The following is a 25843-nucleotide window of genomic DNA, read 5'->3' on the forward strand; positions in this document are numbered from 1 at the left end:
ATATTGTTGCTTGTAGCTTATATTATTATTAAGAGAGAGTTAGATTTATATTATAGCAAATTTTACATAAATGATGCATTATACTAGTACACTTTCACTATTCTATGAAGTAGAGCATGAGATATCTCAGTCAAAAAAAGTTATAAGAGTTACAAGTTATAAGAGTTACAATTTTATCCATTCAGTAAGTATTCAACGTTTATTCAGCAAACATCAACAGATCTTATCTTGTATTACAATTTCAAGCTAAATTGTTAAATATAATAATGCATACAAAATATAATTTCAATTTATTTCTGACACAAACAATAATAATACTGCTTGTCATAAATTTTATCATGGCCAATTTATTGGAAAAACTTACAGAAAAGACTTTAACAGGCAAGTAATATATCAATTGTGAATCATATGACTCAATTGCATATTTTATATCTTACAATGTTAGACATTAATTTATTTTAAATATCAGATTCACAAATTACAAATAAAGAAGAGATTCCAAAGCAGGAAATAGTGGGTGTTTCAATAGGACAATACTTTCAGTGAGTAATAATAAAATTCAGTGAGTAGTATATTTGCAGAAGATGATAATTATTTGTAACATTTTGATAACATTGAGCCTATAAAATTTAGAGATATATTTTCTGAACATCTTGCACCTCTTAAAATTGAATTTGGACATGTCTGTGAAAATCCTAATGAATGGGAACAGAGATTTGAACAAAAGGATTTTGATAACAATCGTCATAGCGGCAAGGTATAATTTTTTTATTTAAATAAATTATATGTTAGAGATATAAGTATATTACTTATTTAATGTAAATCAAACATAACATTCTCTATTATATAATATGTATTGCATTAAATAATGCATTTTATATTATATATTTTCTATTTCACTACTTATAATATTTTTATTAATTAATCTGAGCAATGTTTTATTTATTTATAATTTATATATATTCTTTTTTATTAAATCTAGTTTATAACTTCATGATTGTTTGTATTTTAGATAAAATGGGGTAACAAGAATGGAGATTACGGCGAGCAATATTGGGACTTAAATCATTAATCGTGGATCGTGGAATTGTTTACAAATAAACACTGATATAATCTCTATTTAATAATTCTTTATTCAAAATTATTCTTATATATAGTTTTAATAATGTAATTGTTATAAAATAAAAAGATTTTAATAGCAGAAAAAAATTATAAATGAGTGCTTAAAGAAATGAAAACTTGTAAAATAAGAAATTATAAATAAAGAAATTAATATACTGAAAATAACTGATATTATGATAAAAGTTAGTATGTGGTGGTGGCCGCAATTTGTTTTGAATAATGATGAAAAACGAGGTGGATAAACGTGAGCATCGGTGGTTCAGTGGTAGAATGCTCGCCTGCCACGCGGGCGGCCCGGGTTCGATTCCCGGCCGATGCAGCTCTTTTTTTTTCTTTATTTTTATAAATACATAAAATATATATAATTTTTAAAAATTATAGAATTATATTATTCTTGAATATATTAGAGAAGATTATTCGCAAATAAAAAAATAAGATTGCATCGGCCGGGAATCGAACCCGGGCCGCCCGCGTGGCAGGCGAGCATTCTACCACTGAACCACCGATGCTTGTACGAGAGTCTCTTTCCTTACTAATCTAGTCATATTTAATATATTAAAGAGACAAAGGATCTATAAAATTGAAGTTGGTCATTAAACTAAAGACGCTGTTGATTGTCCTGAATATAGACATATAGACGCTGCGAGCTATGCGTTTTCTGTACTATATATTGCAACATATTAGGTCAAGGTCACACGAGAGGCAAGATCTTTATCTTTCTTTACTAATATAAAGAAATAAAAATAACTTGTAATTTTCTCCCTCTTTTAGGACGTATATCATATCTGCAGTTGCAGCTGAGTCCATCTTTATATGTATGTGTGTCTACATCCTAATCCTAAGTAAATAATCATGGAAATTGTAGACAGACTGGCGGTCTTTCCAACGTCCAGTTCATACACGAGTGTGAAATGTCGCCTGATCTGCGCACGCAGGAGTCGCGGCTTGCTCGCGAAAAAGGTCGACGGTCTCTTAATCCTATTTCGCACGATTCTATCGCGATTATTCGAAAATAAATTGCAAGTCGACGAAGCCATGAAGATCGCGGCTTTTTCATTAGCTGAAGTGAATTACGTGACAGGTGGGGTAAACGAATTGATCCTGGAGACGGTTGATAAAGCTAGAACCAGGATTCGATGCAGAGAAGAAATCATCGGCGGAGTTCGATTGAGGATTTACGAGCCCTACCGCAACGGTGACGATCCCTTTGAATTTACTGGATTATCCAGAGGCGGTCAACAAGTAATTATCATGCGTTATACGATAAGGCGATATAATCTTTAATTTTATTGTTAACTATTAACTATAATTGAACTTTAGTGTACTAGCCTAGTACTTAATATGTCAGCAGGTTGCTAAGTTAAAGAAGAATTATGAAAAGGCGACCGATCTGTTGATCGAATTAGCGTCGTTACGGCATAATTTCCAGATGCTCGATCGAGTAATTAAGGAGACCAATCGTCGCGTAAATGCTCTGCGATACATCATTATACCGCGATTAGAACGGACCCTTGCGTACATCATCACCGAACTCGACGAATACGAGCGAGAAGAATTCTATCGCATTAAAAAAATACAAGAATTGAAGATAAAGCGACGTAACGGGAAATTCTCTTACAATCCGGTCCAAGATGCGAATATATTCGATGATACGGACGAGGATCTCCTTTTTTAGCGCTGTTATTAAAAACGAGATTCTGCCACGAATACGCACGTTTGAATTTTCAGGAGGAAAGGAATCCGCACGCGTTATTGTTTACATTGTCTAATAAATTTCTCAGTCTACTCGGAACAAGAAAAGGGGGATACGGTCATCCTGTAATAAATGCCGGAGCGCGCCAGACAGCCGAGGAGAAAGTGCGAAGACCTGATGACAGAACGAGATGGGAAACGAAAATCGGAGGGGGATCCGAGCGAGCTGCGGGCCCAATTATACCAAGAAAATACAGCCCATAAAACCAGCCTAACTGCTGCCAAACATCGGGATATGATAATGAGAACGTGACTGTTGCTCTTTCCTGCTCCTAGCTCCGTCGATGGATCTCGTAGATATGTAGCAGCTGCCAAAACGAGAGAAATGCTTTTTCCTACACGAAAATTTCAACTGTCCTATCAGATATTTTGCAGCAGATTTTTACGCTAAATCAAAATACTTCGCGATAATAATTTGTCTTCGAGAACAAGTTTCTTTACTATTTTTGCGTCCAATCATTTAGATTTTTTAAGTGTCTTACTATAAATTGTATGTGTATAATCTTATACATATTTGATATTATATAAAATCTATAAATTGCACATGAAACGCGAAGTGTTCGAATAATAGATTCGATCGCTATATGGACGTGTACGCAAGCGGGACGGAAATCCTGACGGGCGAGAGAAACCAGAAGACCCTGTAGAGACAAACAAAGGAGGAGGGGATAAGCAGACGGGGCGCGATCGTGGGTAAGCGTTCAGTCGTACGGTAACCTTCGACGAGGAAGGTCGTGTGCAAGTCAGTCTGATTAATTATCATTCGCGATGATTTGCCCGGGGGATTATGGTAGCACGTGCAATCGTCTTTTGCGATCGGTGATGATGCGCGTTTAAAGGAGACAGTGCGCAGCGTTTGTGCCCGGGAACACGACCGATTATGCGGCGTCTGTCTTTGTGATTCACTGCGTTGGAGCTGAAGCTGCGCTCCCGCGCTCGTTTTGAACGCATCAAATCCTTGTCACGTGTCACGTTGAATTGTGACTGATTTTATTACTTTGATTACTACGTGCGTATGTGCACGCGTCCGTGCGTGCGTACGTGCACGCGTGCGTACGTGTGCGTTCACGCGAGTAATCTGTAAAAACTTGTATCGTTTCTGGGGAGACGAAATCTGTTTCGGAGCGGTTAAAGCAAAATTTATTATTTAATAGATTATTATGATCACGTAAATTGATAGTACAAACAACAAATTATACATCAAGTGCAATTTATATCGCGGAGGACAGAGTGAAATTAAGTTATCATGTCGAGAGATCTGGTTGTCTGGCCGTTGAATCTTGATTAAGTTGAAATCAAGGTCGAATCTGTACTGGAGAAAGAAGCCAATTAATCTCGTTTAATGCACAAACAAGTTAATTAAAGTATTCGTTAAATCAAGCTCGGATTTGACAGCTCTTTAAATGGGGCTGTGACAGGACCGTAATTAAGAAAAGGAAGAAGTTCCGGTTCAATGAAGAGGGCAGAGTTAAATCTTCATTAATTTAGAAGGCACGTCTCTCCGTATGTCTCTTAATTAAATTTCAACTTTCAATTTACATTTCGTATCTTTTTAAATATATTTTTTTCTCCATACATTTTTCTACTAAATTTTCATACATCGTATGAATTCTTTCTTATCAAATTTCAATTAAAGTGACCGTTTATTGAGCGAAATTTCATCAAACATATTTATAAGATTTATCATTCTTATTTTGTATTTTTTCAGAGGTCTCAAAATCTTTGCATGATGCGTAACCGATACCTCGATATGTCTATCGATCGGCGGTGGGTGGCATATATGACGCAAAATTCGAAGTAGCCCTTACGATTGTAATTTTAAGAACGGAAAATGTATTGGATATTGTTGTTGATATTAGTGCGTGCAATATGGTGCGCGCACGGCGCCTGCGAGCCGATCAGAATCGAGATGTGTCGCGGCCTCGGCTACAACGTCACTGTCATGCCGAATCTAGTCGGTCACGAAATTCAAGGCGACGCCGATTTTACCTTACAAACGTTTAGCCCGCTTATTCAATACGGATGCAGGTAAACGCCTGTTTCATATATGATAGTTTCATATATGATTTGTATAGTAACAATATTTAGCGTCTACAATAGATAAATCTAAATGTAACGTCATATGTAAATTTTTCGCATGCAAAAACAACTAAACGTCATAAAGAAATCTAATAAATATAAATTTTGAACATGAGAAACATGATAAAGTATATTTCTTTATATTGTTTTTTGGATTTTAACGATATTGCATTTATATCTATACAAGATCAATAATATATATAATTTATTGCAGCGCGCAGTTGCATCTATTTCTGTGTTCGGTTTATGCACCGATGTGCACCGAAAAGGTGCCCGCACCCATTGGACCTTGTCGAGGTCTATGCGAGCAAGTACGAGCCCGTTGCTTTCCGGTGCTTCAGGGATTCGGCTTCCCTTGGCCTGCTGCATTAAATTGTTCCAAGTTTCCACCGGAAAACAATCACCAACACATGTGCATGGAAGGACCGGGCGAGCCTGGGCCAGCTAATCCTATCCAAGTATTTAACGATGTATACTTTAATCGATTATATATATGCAAAATTGTTGTGTGGCAATTGTCCAACTATTATCTGTACTTAAATATGATTTTTATTCGTCTCTTCAGGCGGTGAGCGCTAGTAATGGACCCTGGGGCTGTTCCTGGTACGCTAAATCTGGATTGTACATCTTTCTGAATCGCTCCGGAAGATGTGCCGCCGCTTGCGACGCGGACATTCTGTGGTCCCAAAAGGACAAGGGGCTTACAGAGGCCTGGATGGTTGTATTCACGACGATTTGCCTCATCTCCATCGTGATAGCTATCTTGATACTTCTAAAACCGCGCAAACAGCCTGTACTAACCACTGCCGCAGGTAGGAATTTTCTTCCGAAATAGAAACATTTTCACGTTAAATGATAAATTATTCTTTTCGTTTTAACGCTTGAATTCTGAGTTTTTTAACTTCGAAATTCTTGAAAATTTCGCACAATACTATTTGCAATATCTTAATCGATTCTTTGAATGTCGTTTTTTCAAGATCGTCGTTTTTTCATTATCGAGTTGAAGATTTGATTTAGTATTATCTTATAATAAAAATAACATCTGCTTGCAGATCGTGCAATAGTCTTCTTGACGATCTGTCATACGATAGTCGCAATCGGTTATGTGATCCGATTGGCCGCTGGCCGATTGAACGTCGCCTGCACGTCCGCGATTCCGCTGCATCCGCAGGAGCAAATTGTCCTGGCCCAACAGCAACAGCAACAACAGTACCTCACGCAAGACGGTTTAGCTAATCCTTATTGTGCCGTTGTTTTTCTGTTGCTTTATTACTTTGGAAATGCTGCGACTGTTTGGTAAGTCTTTATATTTGTTTTACATTCTTTAAAATAACAACTATAGACTATTGTTTTGAATAACAATTATCTTTTATTATTTTAATTCGTTATATCTATAAATAACGTATTCGTTTATTTTTTTGACGTTTCAATTGAAGAAGGAATTTTGGCAGGCTCTTCTATTGCTCAATTTTAATTACGTACAGATGTGAGAACCGAAGGATACCCGTGTAACGCGTTTCGAAGTTGTCGGTTGTTTCGGAGCGCCTTGTTGCACTCTCGCCTCGCTGCGGCGAGACTGCATCGTCCGAGGTAGGGATAACAATCTGGCAACAGTGTTGACTCCCCTCGTGCCGCTAACGAGCCTCTGACTCCCATCTCGTCCCATCCCATCTCATCCCGTTTATGCTGAGAGGCTCATCTTAACTCGTCTAACGGGTGGTATAAGTAAAAAATCGTCTAACCGTGTTTGCTTCGATAATCCATTACTATCGCGTTATGTAAAATAGATTTCTGCTTCGTCAGATTTACAGATCGATAAAGATCTCGATACATCTTACAGAAAGTAATGCGATATACATGTATATTTTTGGCTTAAACATGATAAAATTTTATAATGCAAAGGATTTAAAATTCAAGTATTTGTACAAAAAAGCTTTGTAAATGATTGTAGATGACTCCTCCTTTATTTCATTTTCATCGAATCATCGGTATTTGTAAATCCAATTCGAAGATCTTTAAATTTTTCGTTATGTCTACGTGTTATTGGCATTTATGATTTTTAAATTCTTCGTTTTATATACCTTGTGAAATTTTTGTTTCTTTTGATCTTTTTTTACCTTCGGCTACCTTTTGATTTTCGAAATAAATGAGGGTCACCCGATATATGAGGTGGGTCGAGAGGAACCTTGTTGCCAGATATGCATGGAGTCAATGGCATTCCATCTTAGAGAAAGCAAGCTGCTTCGAGACGGAGAAAGAAGGCGCGAGAAAAGCAGAACAAGAGAGAGAGAAAGAGAGAGAAAGAGAGAGTGAGAGAAACGGGGGTTGGGATGGGAGGTGAACAAAGCGATGCTTCTCGGACCAAGCAAAGAGCAAGATGATTCACAATGCATGGATGCAATTTGTGGTTGAGATTGTGTATGCAAATGAGTTTCGCGAAATTCGATCGTCTCGTCGAATGAATCCTTGAATTTATGTGAATATTTGAACATAAAAAATTCATCTATAAATACCAAGATTTTGGAGATTTCCTTTTATATGTATAAATTTTGTTGATTTTGAATCCAGTTGAATACAGTTTCGCATTTTCCAATTTTTAAATTTGTAGATTTTTCACTTTACAACTCTTATATTTGAAAGAATGAAAGAATCAATACAGTTAGCATCTATCGTAAAGGTTCGGCCCTGGACCCGAATACTTTTGTATAGCTGTAGCAAACTGGTCGTATAGCGTATGGCCATAATTTACATCGAAAGAGCCGATAAACATCGCGCCCTACGGACACGAAGCAATGGACCCGTAAGGACCTTGCAACCCCCGCCATGCATTGTCCTGTCTCGCTTTCTACTACCCTTCTTTGTAACTTATAACAAGTTTACATGAAAAAGGACGATTTTAAAGTCGAAATTACACGCTACTCACTAGAGAATAGAAACGTAACTCGACCTTGTAAACTCTGCTTTTATTTTAGAATAATTTATTAGCAAATTAAAAGTGACTTTTGCGTAATTTTATTTCTATGTATGCATAATTTATGTCTATATTTTTTCCTGAAAAGTCGATACAGATTTATCTGTAAAATTGTTAATATGTAAATGACGTTCTACAATTCTCGTTAGAGCCTTCTATCTCCAAAGAATCGAACCGGTAATTGACGTTGCTACGCCATTGACAAAGAGGATCGTACGGGCTTCATGGTAATAGGTAGTCCGGCAGTTTCGTTTCCGTTTCTCTTTTTTCTCTTCCTTCTTCGTTCTCCCCTTCCCCCTCCCTCTCTTTCCCCGATACCCTAACAGTTTGACGGCCGTCTCAGGAACGAGGGGAAAAAGGACAAGTCGAAAGAGGGGCTCGAGGAAAGAGCTGATCCATCATCTCTCTCTCAATGCCCAGCCGGGCCTTAAAGCTTAAGGATCCGGATCCGAGAATTCCTCGATAATTTATCCAAGATAAGAGCTCTTCGGGAATGGTGGAGCCGTCGAAGTCCCGATAACAAGCCGCTGGCATTATCCAGTGCATCCAGTGATCCCAGAGAGAGCTTTGTCCATCATTTATATATACATAATATAAATATAATATAATGTTGATATACAAGATTAAAATATATAAACATGATACTAATTATGGAGCTGACATGACACTCGGAAGATTTGTCTAATTAGAATAACAATGTAGTTCGAGGAGCACATATAGTGATTATAAGGAATACTTTGTAATTTTAACGACTGGTCGAACTTATTTGTATTCTATTGTTACGTTTATACAAAGAGCTCAGAGAGCGGCTCTGGTTTATCATCAAAGAGATTCAAGAATCTTTCGTAATCGCTCACGCGAGTCGGTCCCGCACATGGATCTCGCGATGGGCATAAGTTTGCGTGCATAAACAGACTCTTTCATGCGATGCATCGACACTGCGCTCAATTTTTCCGAATTCGTCATGAAAAAAAGATGAAGCGAAAAGAGAAAGAGAGAAAAAAGGGTGAAAACAGGGAGGAATGCGAAAGGAGGTACCGTCGTGTATAGAGGTCCCCGCAGGGTATATAATCAGCGAGATGAGATGAGAGGGGTACTAGCTACCTCTTGTTTGTTTTGTTAGTTAGCGAGTCGTTAGGTAGTCTCTCTCCTCTTTCTCTTCCATCGCTTGGCTCAGAGCGTCCGAGTTGCACGGAAACTGTGCGAGTGGTCGACCACCCAACCGTGCGTACCAACAATTACGAGGAGGGAGAGATATCTCATGCCACGACTAATCGGTCTTATTACGTGTAGGTACTCTGATGAGATTAAGCTCGTTATTCCTTGCAATCGCATTAACTATGCCCGTGTGGATCGATGTCGCTAGGCGAGAAACATAAAGCAATTTCACTCCTTTTCCTCTTCTGACAGACATACCTTCTATCTGTGTGTCTGTCTGTCTGTCTGTCTCTTTTTCCCTGTGTATTTAATTTCTTTTCTGCAAGCAAATTTCTCAAAATAAATCTAAACTTGTATTCGATTCGGTATTCATCGGTATTCGGTAGTTTGCAAAGCGATCGCACCTCGCAAAGTGTTAATCATTTCTTCTCCCTTTCCTTTTTTATCAACGTTCCACAAATGCAAAAAGTCGCGCATCGCGCGTGTGCATCGCGTCGCTCCATTCATCACAGCACGATCGGAATTCGTTGGGCGAGTTTTTGCTTTTCCAACACGATAAGTTAAAAGGGAATTACCGAATCTCTGCCGAATCTCTTCGCATTAATCCTGTCCGACTCACAGTTTCACGGCTTCTTTATTGTTCTCATTTTGTGAGGGATCTCTGATAGATACATTAAACTCAACGTTCAAAGCATTTCTCGTCTTCTTTATAAGAGAGTAATTATGTCTTGAAAGAAAAAAATAGCATTATTTAAAAATATATTAATAAAAAATATTATTAAAAAAGACTAACTATTACACGTTTTTAGATATGTAAAAAATATTATTAAAAAAAACTAACTATTAAACGTTTTCAGATATGGTAAAGGTGTGAGACCAACTACCTGTTGGTGGGTCTGTAAATGTTGTAGATCCGCGCGAAGAGACATGGCTACCGTTGTCCACTCGGTAAATACTAGCGGCAGCAAACACTCGAGAAGGTTGACTCGCCTTACGAGATACTGGTTTTCGGTACATCCCATGAGAAAAAATCTAAAAAATAAACAATATGTTTCTTATAAATAAATATTTAATTTATATATATGTCACATATTTTTTAGATTTTAATATCTTTAATTAAAATTAGTATCATGTCGATTATTGATTAACGTCAAATTCTCAAATGCTATTGCTAACTAGGTATCGTATCTATTATCACTATATTATTTCAATAGTGATGATAGATTATGTTACGAGTGATACAGGAATAGCACATTTTGCGCGATAAATCGCAATCTGATTTTTATTTTATTTTTTGCGTAGATATCTATGCGATAAAAATGTTTGAGGACAACGAATTATTCATTTATTCGCTGAGAACCTTTTCGGAGGCTGGAATGAACAATGGTTCAGCGGTGTGTGCTGGTCGCGTGTGAGACAGAAAGAATGCCTCTTCTCCTCGTACATAGTGTCGTATACATGCACGTGCAACTGCGCCGTGCCGGCTTATAATCCGTTTCTTCCAGCAACCAGTCTGTCGAGAAAAAGAAAGGAAGAAAGAGCAGTTGCGGTGAAAAGCCGACTAATTAATCACGCGAGTCTTCGACAAGATCGAAAAGCAGCGCGAACAGGTCAAACGAGGCGCAAACACTCGCTCGGTCGACTGCCTCGGGTCATTCCATCTCGCTCTCGTGCTTATTCTACCGTATCCCTTTCTCAACCTCTCTTGCATTCTTTCTTCTTTTATTCTACGGAGAGCTGTAGTAAGTTCTCTCGCAGGATCGTATAATCGACTCGAAGAAGCCTCCGGAGAAGTCTTCGCATCTATCGACCAAAATTTTTCGTCTCTTTGCATCTTTCATAATTCTTTTTTTATCCTTTAATTTATCCTCTTTTGATACACATTGTATTTTAATTTTCGAAATTGTAGGATAATTTAACGAATTGTTCCTGCAAATGATTTGAAATTTCTCCGTGTTATTCGATACGATTTTGGCCGCAGGTGGGTCGTGATATGCGCTTGGTGGTGCATAATGGCCAGAAAGTGGACGAAGACGACCGGCAAGGAGGATAGTTTAGGGCAAGGATTCTCAACCATCGCTGCTGTTTTGGCTTGGGGCCTGCCCGCCACGCACACTATTGCTGTACTGGTTACAAGAGATGTCGATGCCGACGAGTTGACCGGTAGGTATTATTGCATTCTTTAATTCCACATAAGATTGAAGATGCTACGAAATTGTAAATCAATCAAGTATATTTTTTTCAAACTTTTACCTTTCCCAACTTTCGTCCATCCTAATAATTTAACAGATTTTTAAATTATTGAGCTAGAACCTAGCATTCGCCAATAGCACGTTGGTCAGTCTCTAAGAAGAGTGCCCGGAGGATTTTACGGCCACGCCTCGTTATACCGTTTGTTTTATGAGGTTGCGCCATTGGCGTAGTTGGATCCTCACAAGATTCTCGATTCATCAGCGCAAATTCTTGTCAGTCTCTGATAATTGTTTTTTTCTCGTCTTCACTCTGCCTATCTGTACATCTATCTTTATATGTCTTTGTCATCTCCTCTCCATTTATCTTAATTCGAGCTTCAAGTCCAGCTGAGGCTATTTTATGCTAATACGTGCCGCTCTCTCGTGTTTATGTTCTCGATAAGTTATGCTCGAGGGCGACCGGCGAGATTAGCATCTTTGAATTAAACGACCAGTCTGCAACATAGTAATACCTGTCTACGTATCCAACCTTCGATTACTTTTACAAGCGTTATACTTATTTTTGAATGCAAGGAAAATTATATTGGAAACTTATATTGGAAACTTATATTGTCATAACATATATAAGTAAATATACAGTGAATTTTAATGTTAATTATGTTGAAATTAATTATGAAGTTGAAGTTAATTGGCATTTTTCTAAATATTTTACATTTATTAAAATTTCGCACACAATTTTTAGCGTCTAATATCTTTATCGTATCTTAATTAGCTTTCAATCGTAGGGAAAGAAATGAAATTGGATCGAGTCGCGGTTAATTCGTGGATCGCGGAAAGAATGTCAGCGATGTGTTCCACTTGTCAGTATGTCGGATTCCGCTGTACATTCTCTGTGCAAAATAAAAATTTTCCCAGTATGTGAGAAGCAGGACCGAAATTCTTTACGCATGCTCTCGTTAATACGTTATTTTACAGATATCCAAATTTCTATTGCGAGATGTATCAGAGAGCATATTTTCATATGATAAATTATTAGACACGCAAAAATATGTAGACATTTCTTTACGATGATAATACGCAGAAATACATAATATCTATGAATCTGTCGGCGTAATATTCGCTGTCGAATTTGCATACTCTCATGTGTCAAATCGAGTCAATTTTCTGACGGCAAATTTCGAGAAAGTTGCATGCACATAAAGGAACAAACCCGGTTAGTCCAGATCTTGTCTCTGTTTCTCTATCTCTCTTTTTCCTAGCAGGCGACATTCAATGCAAATACTTTCAAACTTGCCCTGCAACTTGTCACTGTCCGCCAATAGGACCAAGAGGCTACTTTAAGACTCGAAACTTCGCATGCAGAGATTTTAATCAGAGATTCTCTCATCATCCCTCGATCTGCATTTTGTAAATTAGTTTTTGAATTACTTTATCAAGGAAATGTCCCAAAAAATTCAAATAGACTAAACTGTAAATTTTACTTATATTCGGTTATTCATAATAGAATATTATATTATTGATTATTTTTCTGACAAAAAGCAAAACTTCACAAATAAATGGTGGAGCTAGTTCTCACCCGGTAAATAGCTCCACTTTCATAAATGGAGAAAACGATCCTTTCTCTTAAAATGAGGCAATACTTTACGAACATACAAATGTCTTAAAAAATTGTTTGTGTTCACAAAATATTCTTTTTCTGTTGCAGCAAATTGCTTCGTTGGCCAGCAAAATACGCACTCTCTACTTGTACTAGTGCTAGCTCCGCAATTCATTTATCTATCATTCGGCATAACATTTCTGTTGGTGGGTTTAGCATCATTGACACTGCCACGACGTCCGATAGTGACGCAGACGTTGACATCGGCATCATCATCGTCGGCGACAACTGCGGCGGCGGCATCTACGACGACGACAGCAGTTTTAACGGCGTTAACAACGTCCCATACGAATCCGCTGATGCGTCAGCAGCGCGAGATGTCCGGTAAATTGTCGCCGGCCGAGATCCATCGGCGACAAAAGCAGCTGCTGATCCGCGTCGGCATTTTCAGTTGCCTTTATGCCGTTCTGATAATCTGCCTCGTCAGTATAACTTTTTACGAATGGTGGGGCAGGGAGATGTGGCTCCGAGCACCGGAACCATCCACGGCACCGCGTGTGCCCACTCGACCTGTATTGCAATTATTCATACTGCGACTGGTACTAACTCTTGGCGCCGGCGTCATGGCCTCCGCGTGGATCTGGTGGCCGGAAATAACCAGCATATGCCGCAAACTGTCGCACTGCAAACAGCCACCGCACAAATGCCATCCGGTGCCTGTTGTGCATTGTTATAGCGCCGGCACCGCTAGTCCCGTACCTCATCAGATTCATCATCTCAGTCATTTGACGCCACCGCAACATCCTTTGTTACATCAACACGCAATAACAAATTCGCAGATGCCACATAGAAACTATAAAAAGTATCGGAAACATCGAAAACATCATTCCGGCAGCGAGACACAAGTCTGAATGACAATCGCAATTACGCGATGTAGCTCGTTTTTAATTACAAAGTGCCTTAAATATGTATTTAGTCTTTTATATAATATGTAGAAGCGATACGAGCGTAATGTATCCTTTGCCTGCCAATTTTTCATGTGCATGTAAAATCATCCGTTCTAATTTAAGATTTTTATCGTATTGTTCATTTCATAATTTTTCATTAATGCATTATATTCATTTCACGTTCATAATGTAAATTTAATGACATTTCTCTTCCTCTTAAGATAGAACTGTGTGACGAGTCTTTATCATAATTCTGTAAATTTATTAGAAAATAGTTTACATTATTAAATTACTGTAAATGGTGCGTCTTCTAGATACGTCATTGAATTTATTTGCTGTAATATTCGACAACGAGGGGACGATGAATGCTAAATTTAAACCTCGAAGAATAGTCGTCGGAAGAGAAGAATGCGTTTATTTTCCTTCCCTACACGTGCAACGCCGTGATCATGTAAACGCATATGTATATAAAGCATCGCGCATAATCCATAAGTCTCGCTATAATACATCGTGTAAATCGATCGCGCTTTGATTCTGTGATGCATAATTTTCGACACGGTGCGATCTTTAAAATTCATTTTTAGAAAATTAAATTCTATTTCGTGTCCAGAATTATATTAATATAATCTTTTTCCTACCTTGAAATTATTTGGTATTATATGGGAAAAAAAAATGAACAATTTCGAGTGATAACGACAGAATTATTCAGATTAGTCGCTAATACAAAATATGTAATATAGATATTTTATAAAAAAATGTGTGTATATATATTTTTCTTCTTATAAAATAATTATATAAAATATCTATAAATTCTTCCTCCCTTCTCACATCTACCTTAAGAAAACCGAGAGCTCATATTACACATACATCTGTGTATCTTCATTTTTGAATATGAAAATTCCAAGTTAAGTACAACATATTTATTATGACTATTGATTAAAAAGAAAATTCAAAATAATTTTTTTATTGAATCCGATATTGTATATATAACTCATTATTTGTTAAATATTATTTTATGCATTATATATTGCAAGAATATTTCTATCAAATTGCCAGATTTGCACGTTGCAATTCTAACGCGCATGAAGTAAGAAGAATATCTAGATGACGAAGTACCTCCGAATATTATGACATGAGCACAATGTTAATAGATGAACTGCCTTTTTCGCGCATGCGCATCAAAAGAAACATGATATTTAATAAAGTGCTTTTATGAAATTTTTTTTAAAAACTACAGAAATTTTTGGAAAATAAATTAAAAGTATATTAATCAAATAATTAATATAATTTAATGTAATTTGTATGAGTGAAATACGTAATTTGAAATATAGGCCGTGTTCCGAAATTGCTGCCAGTTTACTGCCAGCACTGAAAATATATAATATACGTAACGTGCACTATAAAATTTGCAGTACTGGCAGTAATTTCGGAACACGGCCATAATACAATTTAAAACTATAGTGCATTACGTCACTGTATTTATACTATTGCATTGCGCATGCGCTAAAAAGAAAGCACGCTACAATTATTGGATCTGTTCTTTTTAGCTGCTCTGCTGCACTAGTGCAATAAGTTGGAAAGAGACAAACATACTTTCTTTCGCTCTAACTAATTGTACTAGTGCAGCAGTGCAGCTAAAAAGAACAGGCCCATTGCACGAGCTAGTTGGATGTGTGTATGTGTATGTGTGTCAAAAGTTCGAATTGATACTATTACAAATGATGTAAATAATTGTGCTCGGAAAGAGACGGATATTTATATCAAAAAGGAAGAAGAAGAGAAATTTGTTATATTCATTATAGTAGAAACAAGCGGAGATTATTAAGATATAAAATTTGAGGTTATGTGTAATCATAATCGTGATGTAAAGAGGAAAATATTTCTTGACAAGTGATATTATTCGTAAAAAGAAAGATTTGAATATTTTTTATTAACAAATTCGCAGAGAAGATATGGATCCTGATTTTGAGGAACTTTCACATGACACAGATGTAATGGCTAGATTACAACAGTTCAGCGAAGCAGCTTTCAAAATCCAGGATGTCGTGGAATCGATTAGCGATCCTTCGTTGTACGAAAAACTGTCCAACGTCAATAAGATTAAATATAACTTACTGTTATCTTATAGTCTCAATAGTTTATTTTGGATGTACTTAAGAGCTAAAGGTGCTAAAAAATTGTAATTTCTAAAGCATAAGGAAAGTATTGAGTTTACATTAATATTAACCATTAAATTTTACAGGAATTGATCCGTCGAAGCATCGAATCAGATCAGAGAATGAGAGGTTAAAGAAAGCAATGATGCGAGCAAAACAAATCAATGATAGAAATACACTTATGCCACGCATCAACAAGGATGCTGCCATGAGATTTGTGAGAAACAGTTTGTGGGAATCAAAGCAAAAAGAGATTGAGAGCAAAGAGAAAGAAACTGAAAATTCTAAAGATTTATTACCTACATAAATATAAGTTTTTTTATATTTTTTGCACATTGTACGCATAATGTATATGTACATTATATGTTTGTGAAATATAAAGTGTAAACATTATCATTATATTATTTTTAAACAGTTTGAGAAATTTTGTTATAATTAATATCTTGATCATGCCACAATATTACAATTTATTTAAGAAAGATTAAAATTAATATTTGTCAAACAAGTTTACAAGAGCTAGATTGTTTAAATCAGATTTTTAATTCGCGATATATGTATAATTATTAGCCTTTGTATTTATATTTATCTTTCTATTGTGAAAAAAACTATCCTATATCGAATTATTATGTAATGTAATAACAAAGATCACATCCTCCTATGTTTCTTATTGAAATTTAGAACTTATCCAATACAAGTCTATAGCCAAATCTATCTAAAAAAAGCCGAATATCGCATTTCAATGCACCCCGTTTATATCTATCTCCCCTTTTATCAATGTCGATAGCTCTCTATATATTTTATTTGTTTATGGTTCTGAGATGATACAGCATTTTTATAATAAATAGTCTGATAAAAATGACAGCTGATTGACAGCCGGTCGATCCATAAAAACGAAATATAAAATTATCCGAACGTAACATTTATTTCACCTGTTCAAGGTGACGATATTGTTGATAATTCTTCTCAGAACCATCAAACATGATTCGCGAATACCTAGACACGACTTACCCGATCCGAACCCGGAGGAACCTCGTCTCTACGAGTTTTACAAATCTATGACACGGACGGAAGTGGCAGCAGCCAATAGCGAGTCACAAACCTCAACGTAACGTCGTACGTCACCGGAAGATGGCGGTCACAATGACCGAGAGACCGGCGAGAGCATCCGTGCAGTCAATGTTGTGAACCCCTAATACGATCCCGTGGCGCGCAGGCGCAACACGACCTTCTGGTTAGATCCATTTTGATCACATGTGAGTATCCCGAGCCGTTCTCGCTTTCGGCTTCGACTAATGGTGCTAATTGTACGTGCGAGCGGCGGAACATTGACGATACGCGGGTGATTGCCGGGCCGGTTTGTATCCACGCAGCCACGAAGCGCCAGGACCGATCCTTAACCCGGCCGAAGTGATGATCGGCTCGCGTTGCCAATGTGGCTCGTTCGCCCTCGCCTGCTCGATCGTCCGCTCGCCGCGATTTCTGTCCGTCGCGCGAGACGCGCCGCCGCGCGATCGAAAGGCGGCTCCGAGGGCGTCGCGACGCCTGTCACGGGGCCGCCTCGACGCGAGCCGGACTCGCCGCCGAAACTCGCGATCTCGTCGCGCGAGACGTCTTTGGTTAGTCGCGCTCTCGATCCGCCTCTCGGCACCTCTCGCGAATCTTTTCGCGACGACGCGCCACGTGGTCACGCTGCTCGCCCGGGTGTAACCATACATCGTTCGACCGTTCGAATTCCGATGATTCATGCATGGCCTGCTAACAATGCAGATGAGATCGTTGCGGCGTTAGATTACGCGGAGGATATATCTTGGATATTAAGGACGAAAATATTGTCACGTCAAAATGTAGCTTTTCCGGTTGTTTTTTTCTTTCCTTTTGCGTAACTAACACCAGCACGAAAAATACATTCCCGGATATTAATCGACTGATACGGCTGTGGAATCGTATTGTTGAAAGCGGCAAATATAATTGTTAAAATTAATTATCGTTACTGTCATTAGCGACAGCGCGAATTACTTTAAAAACTGCCACAAGCTTCTTGGCAGCATCGATTTTAGGGGAGGGGGGAGAGAGTGGAAGAATTATGAATCTTTGAGGAAACTGATACGGAGCTTAATTAAAATTTTTGTTTTATATGCAGATACCTATAAAATAACTATGGCTGACATCGAGGATACTCACTTTGAGACTGGAGACTCAGGAGCCTCAGTGACGTATCCTATGCAGTGTTCAGCACTGCGCAAAAATGGTTTTGTCATGTTAAAGTCACGTCCCTGCAAGATTGTAGAAATGTCAACTTCTAAAACTGGCAAGCATGGTCACGCCAAGGTTCATTTAGTAGGTATCGACATATTTACCTCCAAGAAATATGAGGATATCTGTCCATCTACACACAATATGGATGTACCATTTGTTAAGCGGGAAGATTATCAGGTAAGACAATCTTTTGTACCAAACTAAATATAAAAATGTCTGTTAAATTCAAGTTTATTTTCTTATACTTTTATTCTATATCTAGTCTTGAAACAATTAATCAACAAATTTTTATTGCTTCTTATATCTCACATTTATATAAATATGCTTTAATATTTTTTTTTCTATTTTTTTGTTATTTTAACAATTTTAAATAATTAATTTTAATTATCTGCTGAAAACAGATTTAAGTTTCAATCAAATATTCTATTTTAAAATTTGAGTTATATTTGTAAAACAGATAATGTAAAGACATTATGATTGTTTTGTGGCAGCTTACAGATATATCTGACGATGGCTACCTTTGTCTGATGGCTGATAATGGAGAACTGCGCGAAGATCTCAAGATACCTGATGGCGACTTGGGAACACAGCTACGTGCTGATTATGAATCTGGAAAAGAATTACTTGTAAGTATATTTTCGTATGATATATGCATGTTTTATACTTGTTACTAACATTACTTAAAATGTAATTTGGAACATTGTTGAATTGTATAAAAACTTGTATAGGATTCCATAAAAGATTCATCAGAGAGGTGAATAACTTGCTTGAATTTAAAATGTTTGCAAGTTATGTATTTTTAATTGTTAGAAAATAATTTATTAAATATAATCATAAATTATATAATATTATTGGCAATATCTGTTACGAATAGATATCTCCAAATACATTGTGTTCATGAAGTATCTTATAATGTTAAAAAATAAAATCTGATTTATATATTTCAATTTCTATTATAATATATATATTATAATATATATATAATTATAATAATATATTATATTATATATTATATTATATAATATATTATAATATATATATAATTATAATATTAATAATTATTATGTCAATTAATTACAGTTTCATGTTTATCCACAAATATTTGCCTAATTTTTAAAATGTTTTAGTCTTAATATATATATGATATAGATATATCCAATATATATTTATATTAGATATAGATTAGTATTTTGATATATATTATGTAAAAAAATGCTGTTAAGAGAAAGTTACTTTTTTATTTCACTAAAACTTTAAAAAAGCCATATTAAAAGTATATGATTCTTTATTGGATATGTAAATTTATATTGTATTTTCTAGTGCACTGTACTCAAGGCATGTGGTGAAGAGGTAGTAATCGCCGTCAAAAACAACACCTCCCTCGACAAATAATTGTGTTCAGCCCGACAATTACGACGACAAAAAGCCCAATATACATTCGAGCAAAAACCACCCGCTTAGCCAATCAATTGATACCTTTACCATTGGTCAAACAGGATAAACAACAATAACAAATCTATAGGAAGATGATGAAGAGAGTGGAAGAGCGAAAGAGAAAAAGGAGAAAGAAAGCGTGAGCGAGAGAGTGAGAGAGAGAAAGAGAAATATAAGCAAATGAAACGGGCTAGCAATTCCTAACAACAGCAACGCGCTAATGTGAACAGCGACTTTTATCAAAGTAACATTTGCTTACTTAATTATTATTCAACAATATTTAAATGAACAAATCCGGGAAAGCGACAACTGCATATACGTACACTCGGTTCTATACATTTACACACATATACACACAACATACAGATAACACATATAAACGGCATATATGCGTGCGCACATATATACACATACTGACATTTACACATATACTTACACATCTACACGCGTTGTTTGTTATGATACAAGAAAGTGGCGACAACTTTTCAGCAGAAGTTGATTGAAAAATAAAAATTGAGAAAGCCTTGACACACATCCTGGACATATATATATATATATTTTTTTTTTTTTTTAAAGAATAGAGAAAGAAATTATTTACAACAGCTTTGTAACTTATTACACTTATATGTGTGAATGAGAGAGTATATGAGAAAATGAGAGAGAGAAAGAGAGAGAGAAAAAATTGTTGGAGACCAATACGAAGAGGTCGTGGAAAAAGGACTCTAGAGTCTTTAATGCGCGCGCGCGGAACAATTTTTCATGGGATGCTGGCAATGCCCGACACAAAGCAGCTCACTTCAAGCATCTTTCCTGATGATCGATTCATAATTATAGACAAGACTGGCGCGTTTCGCTATAAAGAATTTATACACATGTAATGCTCTACAAGATTTTTTCTTTTTTTCTTTTTTTTTTTTCCTGTGAAAGAACTCGAGTTCTCGAGATTTTTAGGTCTAATACAATCTAATTGCACAAAATTTAAAAAATTTTGATGCTTGTGCTTTTGTAAAAGTCTGTGGAAGGATTTAAAAATCTCATATTTTATTTTCCGAAAGTTAAAAGTTTTTATGGGCTCAAACGATGACTATTTAAAACTTTTGATACTTAATGGAAATTCGAGAATTTCGAAATCTAAAAAAAAATCACATTCTAATCTTTAATTTTTGAACGAGAAATTTTTTTGAAACAGATCGGCATTTAAAATGCCCGATAGTTATGGATTTCGAAATTGGAGATTTAAGATTTGAAAGTTATTAAAGTTTTCTTATATCAAGAAACTTGCTATGGAAAGACGTTGATACTTCTTATTGAAAGATTGAAAAATGTAGAGATCTTGTGATGGAAAGGATAATTTCGGAACTCTAGAAATATATATAAGAATTTAATCAACAATAAAAGCTCAAAGTTATAATATTTATGGGGATATTGAGATACAATATATATAGACCTTTAAATCCAAGAACGTCGAGAACATGCAAGATAATTTCATATGCTTTGATATGGCCAGAGCGGCGCAATGCGATATCGCGTCATATTCAGAGACTGTAATTGGCTTATGAATGCTCAGACTATTACATTTTGTTGTAATATTTCGTTTTAATAAACATTTTTCAGAACAGGTTACACGAGCCACTTTCACTCGACAAGATAATTATTTAATCTCTTAATTAGATGATGTAACACTAAAACAGATATAATTAGCAAAGAGAAAATTGTGAGTGGAAGATTCTTGTGTGAACTTGCAAATGTGCGTAAAGAATCTTTCCCTTAGATCCTTTCCATCTCGTGTCATCGTTTGTATAAAAAAAAATTGTTCCGATGGTGCAGTCTGAATGATTAGAAATAATTATAAGCAGATAATTAACTACAAGAGTATAATCACAGTTATCATTGGAAGGTATACGTTTTTTTCTTCCTCCCATAGAAAAATTTTGTGATTTGGAACTTGTTCGATTTGGTGTCCTCGCAATATTCGCATTCTATTTTTTTTATTTGTAAAATCTCCATTTAATAAAGTAGGATTCTGAATCTTTAAATTTTTAATTTTTTTCATGTGAAAACATTCAGATTGCTTATAATACTTGTTGCAAGAATTTTTTTCTACATCTCTAATCTTTGTGTTAATATGTTAGGATTATGGTTTCAAATATGTTCCTAGTGAATATTAAATGTCCTTCAAACATTTAATAAAGTTCCTTTATTTAACAAATGGATACGAAGACCCCAAATCGTCAGATATATATGCATGTAAATTCCGATGTATATCTAATAATTATTATTCTCTTATATATCCCTTTTTATTAAAACTATATATCGTTTATTATGAAAGGGAACCCGAAGTAACGCGCCTTCCTTGATGACTTTGATATTTTGGCGACGACATTAAAATCGAAAACTTATCTATTATAATCGAAATAAACAAAATATCGAATAATTAATTAATATGAAAAATAAATCAGCGTCTGTAATCTATGTGTGCTATGTTGGACCAGGTTCATAATTCTTTCGATTGTTAACTCTATAACCGAAAGAGAAGGAATCAATTAAAAAAAAATAGTATAGAAATAGTGGAAATATTCACACAGAAGAACGATGTGTGGTGATGTCTTTTCTTTTTCAGTCCTTTCTTAGACTGACTCGCCCGCACACTGCCATCATTCAAAATTTGCAAAAAAAATGTTAAATTACATCTCATTAAGTTAATATATGTAATAATAGAATAATTTATATGGGTAATTGGGAGGGTGATGTAATTCAAAAGTGTAAAAAAGGCACTAACGTCAAAAATGCTTTTCTTCTCCTTGTTTTACGTACTTATAAATTCTATTTGTTATTTTTGTGCCTCCTTATTACGAAAAATAATCTAAGCGCACTCCCATGGATCATAGAATATGCGAAATTCTTGAAATGTATGATTGCGCAGTCGTTTACACAAATTTTAAGGATTCGTAGTACCAAGAGTCTTTAATATGTCGACATTATCTCGTGCGTACCAAAAATTCAGAAATTTCAAGGATCGAAATAGAGTAGGAATTCTTAATAATTAGCGTTTTAGAGATGCAAGGATTCGTGGTACTGGCGATCTTTGAGATTCTAATAATTCATCAGTCCAAGAATTTGTAGTATCAAAGATCTGTGGAATTCCAGAATATATATATCATACGCATGCTCTCCCTATTCCTCCTCGCCGTGATATCAAGGATCTGTGACATCGAGGATCTATGGTACTGACAGATTTTTGTACTCGTAAAATATTTAATACAAACGAATAAAATTTAATTTGAAAACTTTTATTTGCGCACTATATATGGATTCATTATTATTATAACAAATGCAAAATGCAATCGTTCCTTTTGGATTTTTACGTAAATAAATTGTTTTATGTACTATCCCTCGGAGGATGTGTGAGCTATGTTAAAATTTAATTCTAAATATGTAAACGGGATATTTTCTTCAATATATCCAAATGTTACAAAAATTTTAAGTTTATCGCTCATATTTAAACAATATTAATATAAATAAAGAGAAATTTATAATTTCTATGTGTAGTTTTCAAAGAGGTTCTCATTTGCGAGGACAGATTTCTTTTTTTTTTTACAATAATTGCGATGCGATATTCCTTTTCCAACTTTACATATATCAGTTCCAGCGTTTAATTACATGCTTTTAAATTTAATCCTAAACAGTATATATATATATATATATATATAAGCGAAATACCGATATTTTTTAAACATTACAAAAATGTTATTACCATCTTTCCATATTTATCAAATAACAAATTGAAAGAAATTCTTTCTTTCTCGGGATTCTTGCTAATTGCTAAAAAAAAATGTTTTTGAGGTCTCCTTTTATATAATAAATGTTATACTATAATATTATATAACTCACTCTTTCTTTTGCATTTTACATATTTTATCTAATTTACCATTCTAAAACGCGTTGCACCTTTCCCGCATATTTACAATAAATTCTATTTCATTCCATATTAAACAAATTATTTCATACTGTTTAGGTTTAATCAACGCGTTCGTGATTGATCCATGTGTCTAGGTAACAAAATGTAATAAATGTCGTTTGAATAATATAAACTGATCTTGATTTCAGGAATTCTGCAAGTTTGAATACTATGTGACTTGAAAAAGTCTAGATCGCAGCATTTAAAATTCCTAAACGTCCAAGAAGATTTTAAGACACGTCACGAAACAGAAGACTGTTGTAAGAAATTTAGCATTTCTAAGAATCTAAAGATTCTATAGATTCCAAAAATATAAAAACGTCTGTGAAAAATCAAAAGATCCGAAGCAAAGTTAAAGGATCCATAAATACCATGAAATTTATTCGCAATCATAATCGAAGCTTTCTTGGTGTTCACAGGATCAATTATTAGCGTTTCGCCTCTGTAACGCTGCTGCGAGATCCTGCCTGAGCGCAGCCTGTTGTCTTTGATCAGCCAAAGATTGTACCGATCGCAGTCCGTTTACAATATCTTTTGTTTTACCAAAGTAGATTTCATTCAGTGTATTGCGGATCTTGTTTTCCATATCTTCCACCATTCTGCCGATATTCGCGATATGAGGTGATGTTTCGCTGATCTGTGCATCTTGTTCTACCTATTGTTATACGTGTCAATTTTTCAATTATTTATTTCGATATAAATCAAATATTAACTAGAGGAATATGAGTAAGTAAAGAATTAAAAAATCAATTTTATGTACTGCTCTGAAGGTTTACCTGACGTGTCAGACTGCCACCCAGATTCATTGTACCAGAGCCATGCTTGTTGGTCTGCAACCACAGCATGGCTGTCGATGTGAGTTTATAATGAGCAGTGCGGCCAGTTGATTTTTCCTGCACTTCTACCACATGTATCGAGTCCCAACATCCTTTAATCTTCTTTGAACCATCGCCAGCTTTCTTGATAAGAATCACTGCTGCAAATCCGTGATCCAGATCCCATAAGTACACCGAAGAGACTCCACCTTCGAAATAGAGTTCTCGATATTGATCGAAAGCATGATTGGCATCTATTTCCAGTTTCCTCAGTCGTTCAGAAGGCATCGAGCCATCCTCTAGCGGTGGATCATAAGTGTTGCTCCAGGGAGATCTGCATAGAAATATATAAAATGCATTTGCGTACTACCTTTTCTTCTCTATTACCATGTGATCAGAAGCTTATTTAGATCAAACCTGTATGAATCTCCATCTCTATTATAATCACACAAAAGATAATCTTTGCCAGATTCCTTATCCTTGGCAATTTTCAATGGTTGATCTACCGAAGATAAGAGATCTTCGCATAGTGAAGGAACCAAATCGATTAGGTCACTAAGATTCTTCTCGATTTGTTGCGGTGGCAGTCTTCGCATCAAGTCTAACGCACAATCCATTTGCTGTTCCGTCTAGAATATATAATTAAAGGATATAAGGATGAAAAGTACGATTTATAAATATTTATTACGCCATTAATAGTACGTGTCCCCATTTCTCTTTGAAGACATGATTTTTACATCCACGACGATAATGTGAGAGGAAGAGATTAACGATGTTGAAAAGGACAAAATTAAAGGACAAAATTTGTTAAATAGTAGATAATTGTTAACATTACTTATTTACAAGTGTGCACGATAAGAAAAGAAGATAAATAAGGAGATAAATATTTCTCTCTCCCACTCACCATAGTGCTGCGATTGGTTATAGGCCGACAAACATGAAAATCCTATTACACGATGTTCGTAATGAGATAAACGTATTTTTTATCAGTCACTACCTCGCTGGGATCTTCTCGAAAATAAACGAAACGAGCATTTAAAGGGTGTGTCTAATGCGAGCAGCGATTGGCTCGTCGCGCTCGTCGCTGGCTCTTGCCTCCGAAAAGAGCGAGGTTAACTGTCCGCGTCGCAGGCTAGCCAAACTGACGTTCAAGCTCAATCTCTTATGACGTTGTCATAAGGGCGGATTGGTTGTTTATACATATATATGCGTGAGGAATTTTTTGGATAATGCGAGAATTTTTTTAGCCTCCCCTTTTGGCGCTTTTCAAGAATAATTATCCATCATGTGCCTTTATGCCTTTACTTTATGGTAATAAAAAATACTAAAGCACGAACTGGGTTGCGTTCGAAAATTTCCTCGTCGGGTATAATAAAGTTTGATCGATCAATCAAGATCGAGAGATT

General features: G+C 35.8%; 6 protein-coding genes, 1 long non-coding RNA gene and 2 other non-coding genes across 20 annotated transcripts; 6 read left to right on the forward strand and 3 right to left on the reverse strand.

Moving 5' to 3' along the window:
- The first annotated feature begins 155 nt into the window (after window positions 1-155).
- LOC145960734 (uncharacterized) lies at window positions 156-1229 on the forward strand. The gene is made up of 4 exons (XM_083080407.1): window positions 156-381; window positions 470-542; window positions 634-757; window positions 1013-1229. The coding sequence occupies exons 1-4, from the start codon at window positions 267-269 to the stop codon at window positions 1070-1072; spliced, it is 372 nt and encodes a 123-aa protein (XP_082936533.1). The 5' UTR covers window positions 156-266; the 3' UTR covers window positions 1073-1229.
- Window positions 1230-1370: 141 nt separating this feature from the next.
- Window positions 1371-1441, forward strand: Trnag-gcc (transfer RNA glycine (anticodon GCC)). Its single transcript has one exon. It is a non-coding gene; the product is annotated as a tRNA-Gly (tRNA).
- A 119-nt stretch (window positions 1442-1560) lies between these two features.
- Window positions 1561-1631, reverse strand: Trnag-gcc (transfer RNA glycine (anticodon GCC)). The gene has a single exon. It is a non-coding gene; the product is annotated as a tRNA-Gly (tRNA).
- Window positions 1632-1748: 117 nt separating this feature from the next.
- On the forward strand, window positions 1749-3439 carry LOC145960819 (V-type proton ATPase subunit D-like). Of its 2 annotated transcripts, none has more exons than XM_083080521.1 (3): window positions 1749-1824; window positions 1894-2364; window positions 2471-3439. In XM_083080521.1, exons 2-3 carry the CDS (start codon window positions 1975-1977, stop codon window positions 2795-2797), a joined length of 717 nt encoding a protein of 238 aa, XP_082936647.1. In that variant the 5' UTR covers window positions 1749-1824; window positions 1894-1974; the 3' UTR covers window positions 2798-3439. The 2 variants fall into 2 exon arrangements, with proteins under 2 accessions (XP_082936647.1, XP_082936654.1); XM_083080528.1 differs by having other exon boundaries at window positions 2474-3439.
- Window positions 3440-3574: 135 nt separating this feature from the next.
- On the forward strand, window positions 3575-14596 carry LOC145960769 (frizzled-4-like). 2 transcript variants are annotated; one of them, XM_083080468.1, is made up of 7 exons: window positions 3575-4365; window positions 4583-4902; window positions 5168-5423; window positions 5519-5765; window positions 6006-6249; window positions 11064-11245; window positions 12980-14596. In XM_083080468.1, exons 2-7 carry the CDS (start codon window positions 4706-4708, stop codon window positions 13780-13782), a joined length of 1929 nt encoding a protein of 642 aa, XP_082936594.1. In that variant the 5' UTR covers window positions 3575-4365; window positions 4583-4705; the 3' UTR covers window positions 13783-14596. The 2 variants fall into 2 exon arrangements, with proteins under 2 accessions (XP_082936594.1, XP_082936603.1); XM_083080477.1 differs by having other exon boundaries at window positions 3577-4365; window positions 5168-5411; window positions 12980-14592.
- LOC145960862 (uncharacterized) lies at window positions 7943-17962 on the reverse strand. 8 transcript variants are annotated; one of them, XR_014435482.1, is made up of 4 exons: window positions 17074-17962; window positions 10443-11769; window positions 9967-10114; window positions 7943-9809 (listed from the first exon to the last, which is right to left on the reverse strand). It is a non-coding gene; the product is annotated as an uncharacterized LOC145960862 (long non-coding RNA). The 8 variants fall into 8 exon arrangements; XR_014435480.1 differs by having other exon boundaries at window positions 16983-17962; XR_014435486.1 differs by lacking the exon at window positions 10443-11769 and having other exon boundaries at window positions 7943-8489; window positions 9029-9809; window positions 16983-17637.
- LOC145960850 (nuclear nucleic acid-binding protein C1D) lies at window positions 15419-16367 on the forward strand. 2 transcript variants are annotated; one of them, XM_083080546.1, is made up of 3 exons: window positions 15419-15682; window positions 15764-15984; window positions 16061-16367. In XM_083080546.1, exons 2-3 carry the CDS (start codon window positions 15771-15773, stop codon window positions 16279-16281), a joined length of 435 nt encoding a protein of 144 aa, XP_082936672.1. In that variant the 5' UTR covers window positions 15419-15682; window positions 15764-15770; the 3' UTR covers window positions 16282-16367. The 2 variants fall into 2 exon arrangements, with proteins under 2 accessions (XP_082936672.1, XP_082936676.1); XM_083080550.1 differs by having other exon boundaries at window positions 15419-15658.
- Eef5 (eukaryotic translation elongation factor 5) lies at window positions 17075-22957 on the forward strand. Of its 2 annotated transcripts, none has more exons than XM_083080543.1 (4): window positions 17075-17227; window positions 18115-18407; window positions 18722-18856; window positions 19551-22957. In XM_083080543.1, the coding sequence occupies exons 2-4, from the start codon at window positions 18132-18134 to the stop codon at window positions 19620-19622; spliced, it is 483 nt and encodes a 160-aa protein (XP_082936669.1). In that variant the 5' UTR covers window positions 17075-17227; window positions 18115-18131; the 3' UTR covers window positions 19623-22957. The 2 variants fall into 2 exon arrangements, with proteins under 2 accessions (XP_082936669.1, XP_082936664.1); XM_083080538.1 differs by having other exon boundaries at window positions 17223-17328.
- On the reverse strand, window positions 22934-25747 carry Cpb (F-actin-capping protein subunit beta). The gene is made up of 4 exons (XM_083080515.1): window positions 25342-25747; window positions 24855-25066; window positions 24399-24771; window positions 22934-24277 (listed from the first exon to the last, which is right to left on the reverse strand). The coding sequence occupies exons 1-4, from the start codon at window positions 25342-25344 to the stop codon at window positions 24044-24046; spliced, it is 822 nt and encodes a 273-aa protein (XP_082936641.1). The 5' UTR covers window positions 25345-25747; the 3' UTR covers window positions 22934-24043.
- Window positions 25748-25843: the final 96 nt, after the last annotated feature.

This window comes from Camponotus vicinus, unplaced genomic scaffold, assembly GCF_025532165.1.
Source record: "Camponotus vicinus isolate PSW18456_S1 unplaced genomic scaffold, iyCamVici1.0 SCAF_1, whole genome shotgun sequence".
NCBI lineage: Eukaryota > Metazoa > Arthropoda > Insecta > Hymenoptera > Formicidae > Camponotus > Camponotus vicinus.

Coding starts and splice junctions, on each gene's coding strand:
- Cpb (XM_083080515.1), bottom strand. Junction 24,772..24,854: donor AGAGATGGAGATTCATACAG/GTTTGATCTAAA, acceptor ATTTCTATGCAG/ATCTCCCTGGAGCAACACTT. Junction 24,278..24,398: donor GTGGCAGTCTGACACGTCAG/GTAAACCTTCAG, acceptor GTATAACAATAG/GTAGAACAAGATGCACAGAT.
- LOC145960769 (XM_083080468.1), top strand. CDS start 4,706: ATGTATTGGATATTGTTGTTGATATTAGTGCGTGCAATATGGTGCGCG. Junction 5,766..6,005: donor TGTACTAACCACTGCCGCAG/GTAGGAATTTTC, acceptor ATCTGCTTGCAG/ATCGTGCAATAGTCTTCTTG. Junction 6,250..11,063: donor GGAAATGCTGCGACTGTTTG/GTAAGTCTTTAT, acceptor TTTTGGCCGCAG/GTGGGTCGTGATATGCGCTT.
- LOC145960819 (XM_083080521.1), top strand. CDS start 1,975: ATGGAAATTGTAGACAGACTGGCGGTCTTTCCAACGTCCAGTTCATAC. Junction 2,365..2,470: donor TATCCAGAGGCGGTCAACAA/GTAATTATCATG, acceptor TTAATATGTCAG/CAGGTTGCTAAGTTAAAGAA.
- LOC145960734 (XM_083080407.1), top strand. CDS start 267: ATGCATACAAAATATAATTTCAATTTATTTCTGACACAAACAATAATA. Junction 382..469: donor TACAGAAAAGACTTTAACAG/GCAAGTAATATA, acceptor TTTAAATATCAG/ATTCACAAATTACAAATAAA. Junction 758..1,012: donor ACAATCGTCATAGCGGCAAG/GTATAATTTTTT, acceptor TTTGTATTTTAG/ATAAAATGGGGTAACAAGAA.
- LOC145960850 (XM_083080546.1), top strand. CDS start 15,771: ATGGATCCTGATTTTGAGGAACTTTCACATGACACAGATGTAATGGCT. Junction 15,985..16,060: donor GATGTACTTAAGAGCTAAAG/GTGCTAAAAAAT, acceptor TAAATTTTACAG/GAATTGATCCGTCGAAGCAT.
- Eef5 (XM_083080543.1), top strand. CDS start 18,132: ATGGCTGACATCGAGGATACTCACTTTGAGACTGGAGACTCAGGAGCC. Junction 18,408..18,721: donor TTAAGCGGGAAGATTATCAG/GTAAGACAATCT, acceptor GTTTTGTGGCAG/CTTACAGATATATCTGACGA. Junction 18,857..19,550: donor AATCTGGAAAAGAATTACTT/GTAAGTATATTT, acceptor TGTATTTTCTAG/TGCACTGTACTCAAGGCATG.